Source organism: Capra hircus, chromosome 5 (genome assembly GCF_001704415.2).
Source record: "Capra hircus breed San Clemente chromosome 5, ASM170441v1, whole genome shotgun sequence".
Taxonomy (NCBI): domain Eukaryota; kingdom Metazoa; phylum Chordata; class Mammalia; order Artiodactyla; family Bovidae; genus Capra; species Capra hircus.
Window position 1 is genome coordinate 27,979,770 of NC_030812.1, and position 15,615 is coordinate 27,995,384.

Consider the following 15,615-nt stretch of genomic DNA (forward strand, 5'->3'; position numbering starts at 1 on the left):
TCTCATTCAACATTGGACGTGGAGGTTGTCGTTGAGGTCACCACATTTGTGAACAGACATGAGTTAGCTCTGAGGGGTACTGAGAGGACCTGGAGGTCCTATAATAGCAGCTGACAGGCAGGAGGCAAGCAAGAAAACACTCTTATGTTTTTTTATGGAACTCTAATGTTTTAACCTAGACCCACATGATCTGGGACCTGCATAACCAAAGGCCCCGCCCCAGGGTGGTGGGGATTTGAAGTGCAGAGGCCCTCACCCTCCTGCTCGGCCTCAGAAGCAGACGACTGCATCCCACAGCCTGTCTTCCCTGTACCATTTGCTCCCTCCACTCGACTCAGACATCTGGTCCCCACCCACTCCTTCATCACCACCCTCCCATCTCTCATCTCCTCCCGGGCCATGCAGTCTGTCTGCAGTGCCCTATCTCTGCCAAGGAGTCAAGGGCCGGCCCATCCATCCTCACACCTTCAGGTTCCCAGCAGTGTCCACCCTGTACCTCTGTGAGCTGGGCATGCCCTGGCTCCTGAGGCAGTTGATTCTGTTCTTGGTCAACTTTGGCTCTAACTTCTAACCTTGAACCTAAACCTGTCTCCTTAGAAGAGAAGCTAGGTCTGGGCTATGTCCTCTGGAGCTCTGTCAAGCGAGTTTGCTCTTTATTCTATGCAATGGACTTTTGCTCAGATGTGTGACATCAGAGTGATGTCCACTCTGCTTGGATCCCCCACATCCAGTTGCTTTTTGCCTTCGTCTCCCTCATCTGCCTTTCTCTCCATCGGTGCTTCCCCTTCCTTCCCCAGAGCCTCACCACCTCGTGCTGGTCCACACACCTCCTTTCTCCTCTTCCAAGTCTTCTTCCTCAGGGCCACAAGATGAATTTTTCCAAAACATCAACAAGCATACATTTCCCCGGTGACAGTGGCCTGGAACCTATAGGAAAAATCCTCCTCAATCTGGCATTCAAGGTCTCCTTTCCTCTGTCTCCAAGTTTGGACAATTGCTTTCTGACACAAAACCCTTCGTTGTTGTTTAGTTGCTAGTTGTGTGATCTTTTGTGATCCCGTGGACTATAAACCTCCAGGTCCCTCTGTCTATGGGATTTCCCATGCAAGAATACTGGAGTGGGCTGCCATTTCCTCTCCAGGGGATCTTCCCATCACAGGGACTGAACCCTCATCTCCTGCATTGGCAGGAGGATTCTTTACCACTGAGCCACCAGGGAAGCCAGCTGCAGGCAAACCAGTCAAATTCACTGTCATCAGAACATTCCATTAGCACTCTTGCCTCTGGGACCTGATCTATATACTATCTTTTCTCGTCTCCTTCTTTCTCTCCTGTATCATCTTTGGAGGCCTCCCTGACTGAGGCTGTGACAGGATCCCCTCCACACCCCAGAGAAACCCACAGTCCTCACCACTATGTGTCTCATATGTGATCTTATTTTTGATATGAGTCCCACTGAAGGTCCTCTGAGAAGTTTTATTCCCCCACCCCCTTCCTAGGTAGGCACTAAACACCTGAGTTTTGAGGGCAAAGATGAGATCAACCCTGCTGCCGAGATTCCCTGAGTCCTCTTCCACCCTCTTCACGCGTTCCTCCTTCTCTGTTTTTCCAGCAGGCTCTGAAGAGGACACAAGAGTCTCTGTGGGGTCTGACCACTGTCAGGTAGGATGAAACCACAGCTCCCCTGAGCCAATTAGGGAGGAGCATGCAGTGGATTATGATGTAACAATTGGTCACCAACCATGATTTACCAAGTTCCTCCAATCTTGGATCTGTACTTGAGTTCTACACATCTTAACAATGCATCCTAAAATTCCTCAAGAAAACATTTCCAGGACTGCTCAGAAGTGATCACTTTCCTTGGCTTTCAGGTTTCTTTTTGTTTTCTAATTGTTTAAAAAACCTGCCATATTGTAGGCACTCTTTCTGGACCACTGAATTTGTGTTTGTTTTCTCAACTTTGCCTGCTGTTTACAAGTCGTATAACTCATACATTCTCTAGTTATACATTTCTATAATGACTTTTCAGTCTGCCCTTTTCCGTTTCTGTATACATCCAAATATGACCCCATAGTTAGGAAACTTATGAAGCCACTAGAGAGTGGGGAAGCTGAGGGCACAGATTCCAAACACACAAACATAAGCTCACTCAACTCTCTGCTGTATCAGCTGTGTACTTAAACAATAACCTTTGTGAGCTTCAGTTTTCATCTGCAGGAGCATCAAGTATCCATTCCGTGTCTCGTGACAGTCAGATAATGTACACCTGATGTGCTTAGCCAGGCATGTTACACACACATACCAGATGTTGGCTACTGTTGCCAGAGATTCCCCAGTGAGGGCTTCAGCCCTGCAAGGTAGGTTATGAGGGGCCCAAGGAAGGCCTTTGATGGTGATGATAGTGAAGATAGAACTGTTAAAAGAGGCCACGGAGGCCCTTCTGACTCAAAATTAGAGCTAGAATCACACAGCCCAAAATTGGTAGAAAACTTACCACTCTTTAGAGCAGTCAAGGCATGAGCATCTTTTCTTTACCCACTGTGTTTCTTAGGGAAATCAGGTGATAATTCATTTAGTAATTTCTGAGAGTGGGGAGGGGCTTTGGGGACTATGGTAAGAATAGAGAAATGACCATTATCGTTTTGGGGATTGGGAATTCTCCATTCACCCTTCCTCTCCCCTTGGGACCTAGGGACTACACCCCGAAAGATCAATGGCTGAACGAGGAACTGATGGTCTTATGCTGAGCTAGCACCCCACAACCCTGAATGGAAGCTGAGCTGAAGAGCATGACGGAGGCCCAGAAGCCCCAGCAAGGGGCTGATTCAGTACCTATGAACCACATAGACAAAGATTACAATGACCATGACCCCCTCCCCTTGACCCTAGGGTTCCACTCTACCACACAGCTGCAAGGCCAAGGACCAGGAGGGCAGGAGAGGGGCAGGCCTGCTCCTGGAGGAGGCACCAAGGGAAGGCAGAGAGGGCTGGCCTTACCCGCTTAATTAGTCTCTCCCATACACCTATAAAGAAGGCAGTATTATCACTCCCATTTTGCAGGGAAGAAACTGAGGCACGGATGAAGCAAGCTGCCCCAGGTCACACAGGTATGAGGCAGAGCTGGAACTTGAAGCCTGGCGGGTTTGTTCCTGGTTTCCTTCTCATTTACATGCCAGTTGCTGACAGCCTCAATCATACCCACTTAGTCTCCTGACAGGGAAGCTTGGTGATTCCTTCCACTTGTGAGCACTGACATCAACCAGACAGGTGAGCTCATGGAGGGTGAGCTCTGCTAGGGACCTTTGGGGCAATGGTTTAAGGAGAGAGCAATGTAATTCTTCCACATTTTTCTTACAAGCTTGTACCTGTGAGTCCCAGCAATTGAACACAGTCAGTCAGTCAGTTCAGTCGCTCAGTCGTGTCCGACTCTTTGCGACCCCATGAACTGCAGCACGCCAGGCCTCCCTGTCCATCTCCAACTCCCGGAGTCCACCCAAACCCATGTCCATCAAGTCGATGATACCATCCAACCATCTCATCCTCTGTCGTCCCCTACTCCTCCTGTCCTTAATCTTTCCCAGCATCAGGGTCTTTTCAAAGGAGTCAGCTCTTTGCATCACGTGACCAAAGTATTGGAGTTTCACCTTCAACATCAGTCCTTCCAATGAACACCCAGGACTGATCTCCTTCAGAATGGACTGGTTGGATCTCCTTGCAGTCCAAGGGACTCTCAAGTCTTCTCCAACACCACAGTTCAAAAGCATCAATTCTTCGGTGCTCAGCTTTCTTCACAGTCCTACTCTCACATCCATACATGACCACTGGAAAAATCATAGCCTTGACTAGACAGACCTTTGTTGGCAAAGTAATGTCTCTGCTCTTTAATATGCTGTCTAGGTTGGTCATAACTTTCCTTCCAAGGAGCAAGCGTCTTTTAGTTTCATGGCTGCAATCACCATCTGCAGTGATTTTGGAGGCCCCAAAATAAAGTCAGCCACTGTTTCCACTGTTTCCCCATCTATATGCCATGAAGTAATGGGACCAGATGCCATGATCTTAGTTTTCTGAATGTTGAGCTTTAAGCCAACTTTTTCACTCTCCTCTTTCACTTTCATCAAGAGGCTCTTTAGTTCTTCTTTACTTTCTGCCATAAGGGTGGTGTCATCTGCAAATCTGAGGTTATTGATATTTCTCCCGACAGTCTTGATTCCAGCTTGTTGTTCTTCCAGCCCAGTGTTTCTCATGATGTACTCTGCACAGAACTTAAATAAGCAGGGTGACAATATACAGCCTGGACATACTCCTTTTCCTGTTTGGAATCAGTCTGTTGTTCCATGTCCAGTTCTAACTGTTGCTTCCTGACCTGCATATAGGTTTCTCAAGAGACAGGTCAGGTGATCTGGTATGCCCATCTCTCTCAGAATTTTCCACAGTTTATTGTGATTGACACAGTCAAAGGCTTTGGCATAGTCAATAAAGCAGAAATAGATGTTTTTCTGGAACTCCCTTACTTTTTTTGATGATCCAGCGGATGTTGGCAATTTGATTTCTGGTTCCTCTGCCTTTTCTAAAACCAGCTTGAACATCTGGAACTTCACAGTTCATGTATTGCTGACACCTGGCTTGGAGAATTTTGAGCATTACTTTACTAGCGTGTGAGATGAGTGCAATTGTGCAGTAGTTTCAGCATTCTTTGGCATTGCCTTTCTTTGGGATTGGGATGAAAACTGACCTTTTCCACACCTTTTCCTGGCCACTGCTGAGTTTTCCAAATTTGCTGGCATATTGAGTGCAGCACTTTCACAGCGGCATCTTTCAGGATTTGAAATAGCTCCACTGGAATTCCATCACTGCCACTAGCTTTGTTTGTAGTGATGCTTCCTAAGTCCCACTTGATTTCACATTTCAGGTTGTCTGGCTCTAGGTGAGTGATCACACCATTGTGGTTATCTGGGTGGTGAAGATCTTTTTTGTACAGTTCTTATGTGTATTCTTGCCACCTCTTCTTAATATCTTCTGCTTCTCTTAGGTCCCTACCATTTCTGTCCTTTATTGAGCCCATCTTTGCATGAAATGTTCCCTTGGTATCTCTAATTTTCTTGAAGAGATCTCTAGTCTTTCCCATTCTATTGTTTTCCTCTATTTCTTTGCATTGATCACTGAGGAAGGCTTTCTTATCTTTCCTTGCTGTTCTCTGGAACTCTACATTCAAATGGGTATATCTTTCCTTTTCCGAGCCACAGTCAGCTCCTGGTCTTGTTTTTGCTGACTGTATAGTGCTTCTCCATCTTTGGCTGTAAAGAATATAATCAATCTGATTTCAGTGTCGACCATCTGGTGATGTTCATGTGTAGAGTCTTCTCACACAACCAAGAGGTAAAAGGGGTGGACTTGTAACCTGGTCTGTAACCCTTGGATCAGCCTTGGACATCACTAAGATAACTAGGCATGTCAATTGCTCTATCTCCTTCTTGGTGAAACTAACAAGTCATAGCCTCTGCTGAAGGAACATCCCTCAACTGCCATTATCTGGTACCACTTGACCCTCATTCTTCCCCAGTTGGCCCTGAGAGGTCCCAAACCCAAAGGCCCCTGACTCATAGGCTGGTCAGGGACCTACAACATGGCTAAGAAATAATGAGTTGGGCCCAATTACATTCTCAACCTTGGGAATCTGACTCTAGAAATACAGAGACAGTGAAAGCTTGAGCCATGGGGATTGAAGCTGAAAGAATCTGGAGGTGGTTAAGGCTGTGATAGGTTGGGCAGAGAGACAATGACATTGCAGAAAAGCTGTAAGGTAGGAAAACATACAGTGGAGGGTGAGAATAAGCTGGTTGGAAGTGAAGCAGGCACAGACGAGCTGAGTCAGGCCAAGATGAAGGTGAAGCGTGAAAGCAGTTGACATTTGATCTTCCTGCATATAAGTATCATCTGGAGAGAATCTAACAAACACCAGTGTCTGTGCTTATTCCCAGGGAGTCTGCGTAATCAGTGTGGAGTGGGGGCCAGGCATTAGTAGATTAAAAATGTCCTCAGGCAGAGGCAGGTGGAACACCTCTAACCTGCCGGGAGGCTCTCCAGCCTCCAGAGTCTCCTGTTTTCGAAGCCCGGCTCCTGCTCTGCTGGAGGCCCCGTAGTTCAGGTTCCCCTGGGTCCTTTGGCAGATTCTTTTGGATATTCGGTCACTTACAGCTCCTGCCTTATTCCTTGCTAACAGAAGTTTGTACAAGTAACAGAGCAGCAATATAGTCAAGGAAGATGGGCCCAACCCCGGAGAATGAAGACAATTTGTCCAAGCCAAACAAGATAATCCCATCCCCTTCTCCCATCTTAGAGATGAGTATATGACTCAGTTCTGACCAATGACATGTTGGGGACAGGGGGCTTCTGGGAGAGGTTTTCTCCTTTAAGAGAGAGTGAGAGAGAAGCTGGAGAAAGCCCCCTCACCCTCTGTTGTACTGAAGAGTTGTGCTGCCTGATGTGACGACCAGAGCTTCTGGAGCTATCCTGTGACTATGAGGGGGAAAACCAAGAGAACTGCAGAAAATCTGACCAGAGCCCTGATGCGACTGCTGCCATTAACCAACCCAGGAGCCACCTTCCTCCAGGTTTCTTGTTACTTACTCTATGTTTATTGTGTGCCAGGTACCATCTTCAGCACTTTTCATGTGTAACTTAATGGGTGAAAACTGGCTTCAGTTCCTGCACAGGAACCTTCCCATACACCCCCTGTGACTTAACCCTGGCTTGTCCTGTGTCCCACACCCATTTGTCTTGGTTCTCCTTCCTGGAAGAGCCACAGAGGGCTGGTTTCAGGAGGCTTCCAGCTGATGCCCTTCTGGTCACATTCCACCAGGCTGGCTGACTGGCTCTCCTCTTACCCTTCCCTTCTACCTCCCTCACTCACCTCTTTACTCTTACTCCAATCCTTCCTTCTTCCCCTTTCCTCCATCCCTCCAATGACTGGATTTGAGAGGAAGAGAAATGGAGCCTCACGCCCCCTAAAACCAAAAATATCTGGAATGACTGTAGATCTTTAAAATCTGGATTTCTAGACAGTGGCAAGTCCTTAAATATTAGTAACTGGTCTCATCAGCCTAGCTGTAGCTCCAAGGTGGGCTTTCTTTTCATGCTATCCTGTCCCCTGACCCAAAAATAAGTCTAAGTGGTCCCCAAAGAAAGGGCAGTCTAGCCTCTTCCACGGCTCCAGCCAGGGATCCTCAGGATCTGCACGCAGGAAAGTGTATAGGCCCCTTTTCAGGCCCACCCCCGCATCTTCATAACTCTTCTTCCCGAGTCTGGAAGGTGGTTACCTTGGCTCAGATCCCGCGTTTCGAGCTCAAAAAACACCATAGGTATTAACAGTTACACAGACTTTATTTTTCACCCATTGAGCATAGGAAGGTCTGGGCAGGCAGAGGTGTCACCATCACCCCCTCGGTTCACAGACACAGACCGTGAGACTAGGCGGTGAGGGACAGGGGTCCTGTTGCTACCGCAGATCGCTAGGGGATTATCACAATGACACGTGTTCTTGGTTCTATTTACACCATGGAGTGTGGAGAGGGTACATTTCTTACACTAAAAATATATACTTTGGAATCTCTAAAACAAAAATATCTCTATCTCTACAGGAGACCTACTAGAAAGAAGAACATAGAAAACGAGGGAAATGTACCAGCACCTCAAGCCGTCCCCTTCCGTGGGAAGGTCGCTGTGCTCTCCACCTGACACCATGTGCTTGGGAGGGCAGCTGTATCTAACCAGTCGGACAGACAGACACAGATAAACAAGAGGGAGGCTTATCATCTTGGAGGAGTGAATATGGAGGAGAGGTGTGGGGAGAAGGATTTTGGCCTCTTTTGCAAAAGGAGTAATTGCACATCCAGTTTATTGCACGTGTGGAAAACCTGCAAGTTGAAATCGACTGCAAACCTGCTAAAAGAACCCGAGCTCTGCTGTTCCTGCTGGGCTTGGGAAAGGGCCGTGGGTGGGCTCTCTCTCCCGCTCAGAAATATTAGTGCCATCAGCTAGAAGAAAAATTCTATATTCTCCAATGCTGAAAGTGAGTTAGGTTTCAGAAAATGCTATTCCTTTTCTTTTCAGAAGGATCAGAAACCATTCCATTCCCTTTGAGCACAGAATCTCCTAAAAGAATTATGCCTGTAGTTGAATTGCTCCACTTTCTGATGTTTCCTATTGAAAAGATTCATGTGACACTCCTTTCCTCTTTCGATAGAGTTACTTCACACCTCTTTGGTTGTGAAAGTCAGCCTCCTTCCAATAAAGAAACTAAAGAAATGTGAATTGAGTCAACTACCCCATTCTCTATAATTAATACAAGACCCCAGGGGCACCAAGAATGATAAAGAGTAGGTTTGGTAGAAAAAATCCCTTCTATTTGGTTTTGGAATGTCTTTCTCTATTTACACTGAAATATGGATGAGCCTGAGGGCTTGAGAATTCATAGTCCCTCATCCTAAATAAGGCAAATAACCATCAAGTTCCTTTTTGGAGCAGCCCCAGAACTATCCAACCTCCCCCGCTTTCTTCCCAGCCCCCACTGGCGGGGGCTGTTAGGACCTCTGACCAAAAACTCCTTCCCTCCAAGAAGAACTTGAAAGACTGAGGAAAAGGCAGAAAGGAGGGAAAGAGAGCTTGAAAAAGCTAGGTCAGCAAAAAGGGGCAGAACTGAGATGATGTCTCACTTGGCCAGTTAGGACAGGCAGGAGCAAATTCTACCTTAGAAGGTCTGGCAGCTACGACCAAGAGACAGTCAAGAAGGCTGAGAATATCTGATGCATGTCAACTGTCCTGCCAGGATGTGGCTTGGGAACCTGAGAAGTCTAAGGAAAATGCAGTAACGAACTAGCAAAGAGTGCTTAAAAGTCCTCAGAGGAGGTGCTAACTCTCCTGCAAAGGCAGACATTTAGAGAAGCTAACAAAGTAGTATTAAGAACATACTGGAGAATATGTCTAATGATAGAATGAAAGCCATGGGCTCTTGGCTCAAGCCTTCTCCTATGCATCAGGGAAACCTGGACATGTTGAACATGGACGTTGAAATCATCAGAGAAGTTGCAGGGAGAATTACTGATTCCTTAATTAGAAGGAAAGTCTAGAATACAGAATAGCTAGAAAATAAAGTCAAACAGGGAAATGTCCTTTTTGGATGACCAAAAACCAGATTCCCCAAAGCAGAGACCTCTTAAAGGTCACAGATGTCAACCTAAGATGTTAACCAAACCTAAGACTTAGCTTACCAGATTTTGATCAAATATCTATGACTAATTTAAAAGCCAGTCCTATCCCAGACAAATAGAAAGAGCAACTATTTATAACCTGTTTTGGAAATGAATGGTTCTCTAGCTCTCTACCCCAAAGGCAAATTTAATATATGAACAAGGAGAGGGGACAGGAGCTGAATGCAGTAAAGACCAGCTCTCCTGATAGTCCCATCATCAGAAGTTTGAAATCAAAAACAGCTACAAAGAATTAGCCTGCATTTTATGTAAGCAACATTTTGGGCAATTTCACAACACATTTCTGCTGACCTTCACCTTCTCCCTAGACCAACCCTTCCTTAAGTCATAAATTAGGAAGTAACCCACCCACTTAGTAACGTCACTAGATGCCACTTTTTCTGCTTAGAACAAAGATTCCACTCACCATCACTTTCTTAATCCCTGGCCTCCATCCCTTCCTACTCTACAATACCAGCCTATCAGGACACTGACTGTCAACACTCAAACTACTCCTGAAATTTCCCCTCGTCAGAGAAGAGGTGGATTATTTCTCTGGCCCAAGCAAGCCTGGGCATGGGAATTACCTAACTACCTGCCTTGCTTTCTACCCCTAAATCAGTGTTTCCTTAATATTGAGCTTAAACACCTTTTTCTAAGACTAAGCTACGGCATTTGCCCTCAGGCAATTCTATCAGGCTAGAGAGAGAAGTCCTAGATGGGGGAAGGACCATATTCTCTTGATGTCCCCACAACTTAGATGCACGAGGCTGTTCAGTAGCAGCAACGAAATCTCCTAGATATACTCTTATTTGTCGGTAAGCACACATGAACACACATACACACACATATACACACGAGGCCTCTGTTTCACTATCACTCTCAGTTTCCTATCCTAAACACTGTCCCAACTTGACTCTGCCACCCATAGTCACCAGCCACAGACCTGAGCTGGGAAGCAGCCAGGACTGGGGCTGAGTGCCGGGTGGGATTTGGGAAAGATGAGAGAGGAAGAGTATGGAGTGGTTCCTGCCACTGAGATGCAGCACAAATGGAGCTAGCTGCTGTTTGAGGAAAACTTCACTGCCCCAAAAGACTGGCAGAGCCTCCCAAAGTAGGGAGCCCACAGGACAGGGCATCATGAGACATCAGTGTGTGCAGAAACAGATGTTCGGAGTGACACTGTCACCCAGTTCTCCTACATGGTGGAGACTTCCCTGCTAAATTCCCTGTAGCCATGCTGAGGCCAAGGGAACAGGAAGCAGTCACCACCTTCCCTATACAGAGGTGGCAGGAAAAGATGGGAGGGGCAAGATGGGGGAAGAGAGGAGGGATGTTCTCAGGGAACAGAGAAGAAAGGAGGCAAGTTCAAGGAAGCAGCCAGAGAGGGACAGGGAAAGGCAGCAAGAAAGCTTTTCCCAGTGATGGGTTGCCTTATGATTTTTCTAAACCAGGTAGGTAAACAGGTACAATGATTACATTTATCCTAAAATGATAAAATGTGAAGCTTTGGCTCTCAAAGATTTTAATGCCCATAGGGTTCAAAGAAGCATGCGTGATCCTGTCTGCACCATAGGAAAGGAAGCTGAGGCTGTCCCTGAAACAGCCTTGCAAATAGAAATTAGACAAGCAGGAACAATACCCATAATTCAAAGGGATATCACTTTAATATTTGAAAGCAGGGTGATGTTCAGCCAGTCGGCACTGGTATGGCCATACAAAATGCTTGTTTATAGCAGGCATCCTTTCTGAGTGGTTGTATCTATCCTGTACCAGTTGTCAAATATTTTGAAAATCATCTGTGTGTTAAAAATAATTGTGGCTCTAAGAGATAAGGAGATAGGAAAATGCAGGATTCCTTCAATATCAAAGTCCCTAGAGTAAGACTAGAATAGCATCAACATATTTTTGGAGTCTAAGGAATGTAAACTTCAATAAGATTATGTAGCAACTCTTCACCTAAGAAAGAGAGCACACTGAGGGGCCGTCCCTCTGCACAAATATTCTCCAGGATGGAAACTGATCAGATCCCCTGGGCACCAACATGCTTGTCAGTCACATTCTGTGCACAAAGGAAGGGAAAGTCTATACACAATGGAGCCCAAACCCTCAATGCAACAGAGAAGAGGAGACAAAAATTAGAAATATAGTCTTAAACTGAATACCAGAATTAATTTCACCACTTAAAGTTCATTTCCCCGTTGTGGCTTTTTACATCTGAAAGTCAAAACGTGTCAACGAAAAAAAAATCCAGAATGATCAAAGTGGTTTGGTCCATTGAGTTGATGATGGTTTGCGACTAAGGCAGCTAAGGAGACATTATGTAAGCACTTGGATCTCTCCAGGAATGGAATCAAAATATGTCCTCAGGAGACAGCAGCAAGACATGGATGTTTCCTCAACATGCCCAATAAAAAACCCCTTATCTCTTTTTCTACTCACAAACAACTATGGTCAAACTTTCGCCAGATATCCAGAAAGCAGACAGTACGACAAATCTTCAGGCTGGGAAGTCCTTCCTGATGTCTAAACTAATTCCTTCTGTGGCCACTAAAGCTCATTCTCTTACTCTATCAATGAACCAAGCGAAGCTGCTCATCCTCATTCATCATTTTCCCCTGAGCCTTTTCCCATCTGAGATAAGCAAGTCCAGTGTGTGTGTCCCTCTCGGCCCTTCCATCATCCAAGGTTCTCGCTGAGTTATGCAGGCTGCTGCTAGGGAGCGAGGAAGACGCACTGGGTCAGAGGCATCTTCTGGCTGTTGTGGTTGGCACTGCCAACGCTCAGGGTGCTGACCCTCCTAGGAGCAGACCTTCTGGCAGCCTCTGGGTCTGACCAGCATCCCCCAGAGGAGGCAACCAAACCAAGGCCCAGGGCTGCCCAGGAGCCTGCAGTCACTATGCAACCAGAGAGGCTTCCCTTTGCTCTCTGCTCTCCTCCCGCTCCCGCCGCTGTCCTTGAGCAAGAGGGACCTCCCTGAGGAAAATCCTCAGTGGCAGAATGGATATAGATGGCTCAGCAGGCCAGCCACCTGAAGAGGAAATGTTTGGCAAGTGGGAAGCTGGGTCTTCAATGGTGGCAGTTCTGAAGAGAAAGAGAAGGAAGAAGAGAAGTACCAGCAGGAGGTGGTCTTCGGTTTCCACGCTCAGGCCAGGCGATGCCCTCTGACGCACACCACCAATAACTGAATCTCGCATGGCTTGGCCAGGACCAAGGACAGGGCCAGGCTGGGGCTCGCTTCATCTCGGAGACCCCCGCCATCTTCTCTGTAACCAGAGCTTCCCTGTGGCACCTCACGGCCCACAGCCTCCAGCCCAGCAAAGACATTTAGTTGAAGAGACTGAACAAAAGTGTTACAATTAGACAAAAAGGGAACACATGATTCATTCCTGCTTTTAACACAATACTTTGAAGATGTCACCACAATTTGGATCTGGCTGTATTTTAAGTTCATTTACAAGTAGACTAGTTCTCAACTAAAAATAATCATGTGCGTTATACTTTCGACAGCTGCCTGGATTTTCCTCTGAAGGAAACAAGATTCTATATTTCACTCACATTCAGCACAGATTTATTTTAACCCATTCGATGAAGAAATAACCCACCACTACCACCCACTAGTGGCTGTGACTTTCCAGAGCAGCCTTATGAATGAGAGTTATTTACCCCCATTTCATGGCTGAATAAACCAACTGCCAGAAACAGTGGTCTGCCAGGTTACACATGACATTAATAGCTAGGCCAAGTCTCCTAACCTAGCCTACTGATTTTTTTTTTTTTTAAGCTAGAAAAATTGCCTTTAGTAAGACCTAAGATTTCACCTTCAATTATCTGATGACTTAGTGTTTGGACCAAATTATTTACGTAATTTGAGTACACAGCCTACCTCAATGTAGGCAAAAATGCCTCAAGTCTTTCCCTTTTCTTCATGAACCAGATTAAGATTGATCTATGCTACTGACAAATGATATTCAGAATTTGGTTTTCAAAATAAGAAAACAGTTACAATTTAATATTTCAAAATCTTTATGAGACAATAATTCTCATTATGGAACAAGTTAAATAGGTTACTTTGTATCAATATTATCAACAGTTTGTATGGCTGCAATCACCAGAGAGATGCTCTACCGATTTTGAAATGGGAAATAGAAAGAGGATAAAGGGAATGAAACAATAAAGCAAATTTACATTCCAAAATAATTCTATCCTAACTTTGGGCTTGTGTAAATGGGCAGCTCAAAACAATATATCTGCTCAAATAGCTGGAAAACATTTTTGCTTCTCTTAGGCTTGTAACAATTCTGTGAGGTTAGCGGCAGTCCTAGATGTGCTATTTAACAGATAAATTCAATTTTACACCTAAAATACAGTTTACTTTCAACACAATTTCTATTTTTAAAAGCCAGAAATAAATAAAAATCAGCAATTATAGTTCTCTTTACCTCTTTTCCTTTGTGTTTCCAGAATTTATACTGAGAGCTTTCCAGACCGTGGTTTTCGGCATTTCATCAGATATATTAATCTCGGAGGGGTCACATCTGAAATCAATGCTCAGGACAGTCAGTGTCAGCCATACAAATCAGTCATATACCTCGGTCTGTGACGCCCGCCACCCACCGGAAGGGAAAAGATGAAGTCTGAGGGGGCTCGCCTCACAGCTCTCACAGCACGAGGAACCAGATGGTGGGAATTCGAAAGGCAAGGTGGCCCGTGAGTCAGAGCTGAGGGCTGGGCTGGGGTGCTGGCCAGTGGCCAGCCCTGCCTGCAAGTTCTGCTCGCCTCTGACAGGCCCCTCTGGCAACACTGGTGGCAGCATCAGGGGCTACAACTGACTGAGCGCTCACTGCGTGCCAGGCATGGGGCTAAGCACTCTTTGTTCCTTTTCTCATTTACGTGGCCAGATCTTTTCCATTTGTAGTTTACACAGGTCCGTTACAATGTGGTATCTTAACGATTATAGCATCAGAGATGATTAACATCCTCACTCTGAATGTGCAGAAACCAAAGCTTGTAGGGTTAAGAGACCGTCCAAGGTCAAACGTGCATAAGTGGAAACTCAAGACCTTGAATCCTGTCCTTGGTCTCCTAGAAACCCCCATCCCCCCAATACTCTGAAGCTTTCCTCATGCCAGACTGTTTCCTTCTAAAAGGCCAAGAGAGGAGGCAACACCTGCTAGGAAAGGAACATGGCTCCCACTATACCACAGAGAATGCAAAGTCTCTGGCTCCTTGAATGGCAACTCACAGAAAGTTTATTAAGGACCAAAGATTCCATTTCTTTGTGGTCAGCGTCTTTTTTAAGTTGAATACTCCTAGTAACAGAGTAGAATGGTGGTTACCAGAGGCTGAGGGATGGGGGACAAGGGGAGATATTGATCAAAGGGTACAAACTTCCCATTAAAAGATGAGTAAGTTCTGAAGACTTAATATAGAGCATGGTGACTACAGTTAGTAATAAGAATGTATTGTATACTTGAAATTTGCTAAGAAAGTAGATCTCAGATGTTCTCTCCACCCACAAAAAAGAAACGGTACATATAGGAAGTGATGAATATACTGTCAATTTGATTAAAGTACTTCTTTTACTATATATATTTACGTATTACATATAATGTTGCATACCTTAAATATATATTACTTTCAGTTGTCATAAATAAATGAATAAAAGGCCAAAGAAAAGCTTTTCCTCTTCTCTCCCTCAGTATAAACCACAATCAATTCAATAAGTCGGCAGTAAATTATCCAGCATCTAGATGGCCCAGATCCCCTCTCTCTCCCTTTTCTGTTCCCTCTCTACCTCTGGGCTTCTTTCAGCTGTGTATTCCTCTCTCAAAGTGGAAACAAAATGCCAGGAATGAAAGCACAAATGGACCAATTTAGCATCCTGTGATTTGTGGTGAGCAGGCTACAAACAGGTTGAACAGACCAAAAGGCTAAGATCACTGGCAGAAGTAAGGAACTGGAGGAATCCTAGTTCAGTTTCCCCTTGGCTTCTAGAACTGCAGCTGCCGTGAGCCAAGCTGGAAGGGGATGTCCCTGCCCATCCCCTCAAGACTTGCCTAAGCGTGGGAACTTCGCGCCCACTAGGAGGACAAGCATAGCCTGTACCCTATTTGCCTTTGGAAGGTGGCAGAGATAGGCAGAAAGAGTCCTGGTTTGAGGAGAGCATGAACTCTGGAAGCAGGGTCCTCCCATGACTCCCATAACTGGCACAGTGCCTGACGCATGGCAGGCCCTCAGGAAACCATGAAAGGAAGTGTGTTTTCATAGTTTGCAACTGAGAGGCTGAATGTTTAGCTTTTTATACCAGCAGCTGCATTCATGCCCCAACCCCCACCACAAAGCCAGAATGTTTACAGAACCACCAAAA

General features: G+C 45.6%; 1 protein-coding gene across 1 annotated transcript in view; it reads right to left on the minus strand.

Annotated features, from left to right (window-relative positions):
- Positions 7,362-15,615, minus strand: part of SLC4A8 (solute carrier family 4 member 8) — an 81,215-nt gene continuing 72,961 nt past the window's right edge. The window contains exons 24-25 of the mRNA XM_018047749.1: positions 13,688-13,783; positions 7,362-12,585 (exon numbers count right to left, since the gene is read on the minus strand). Coding sequence (XP_017903238.1) covers positions 12,573-12,585; positions 13,688-13,783 — 109 coding nt within the window. The 3' untranslated portion in view covers positions 7,362-12,572. The remainder of the gene's footprint in view (positions 12,586-13,687; positions 13,784-15,615) is intronic.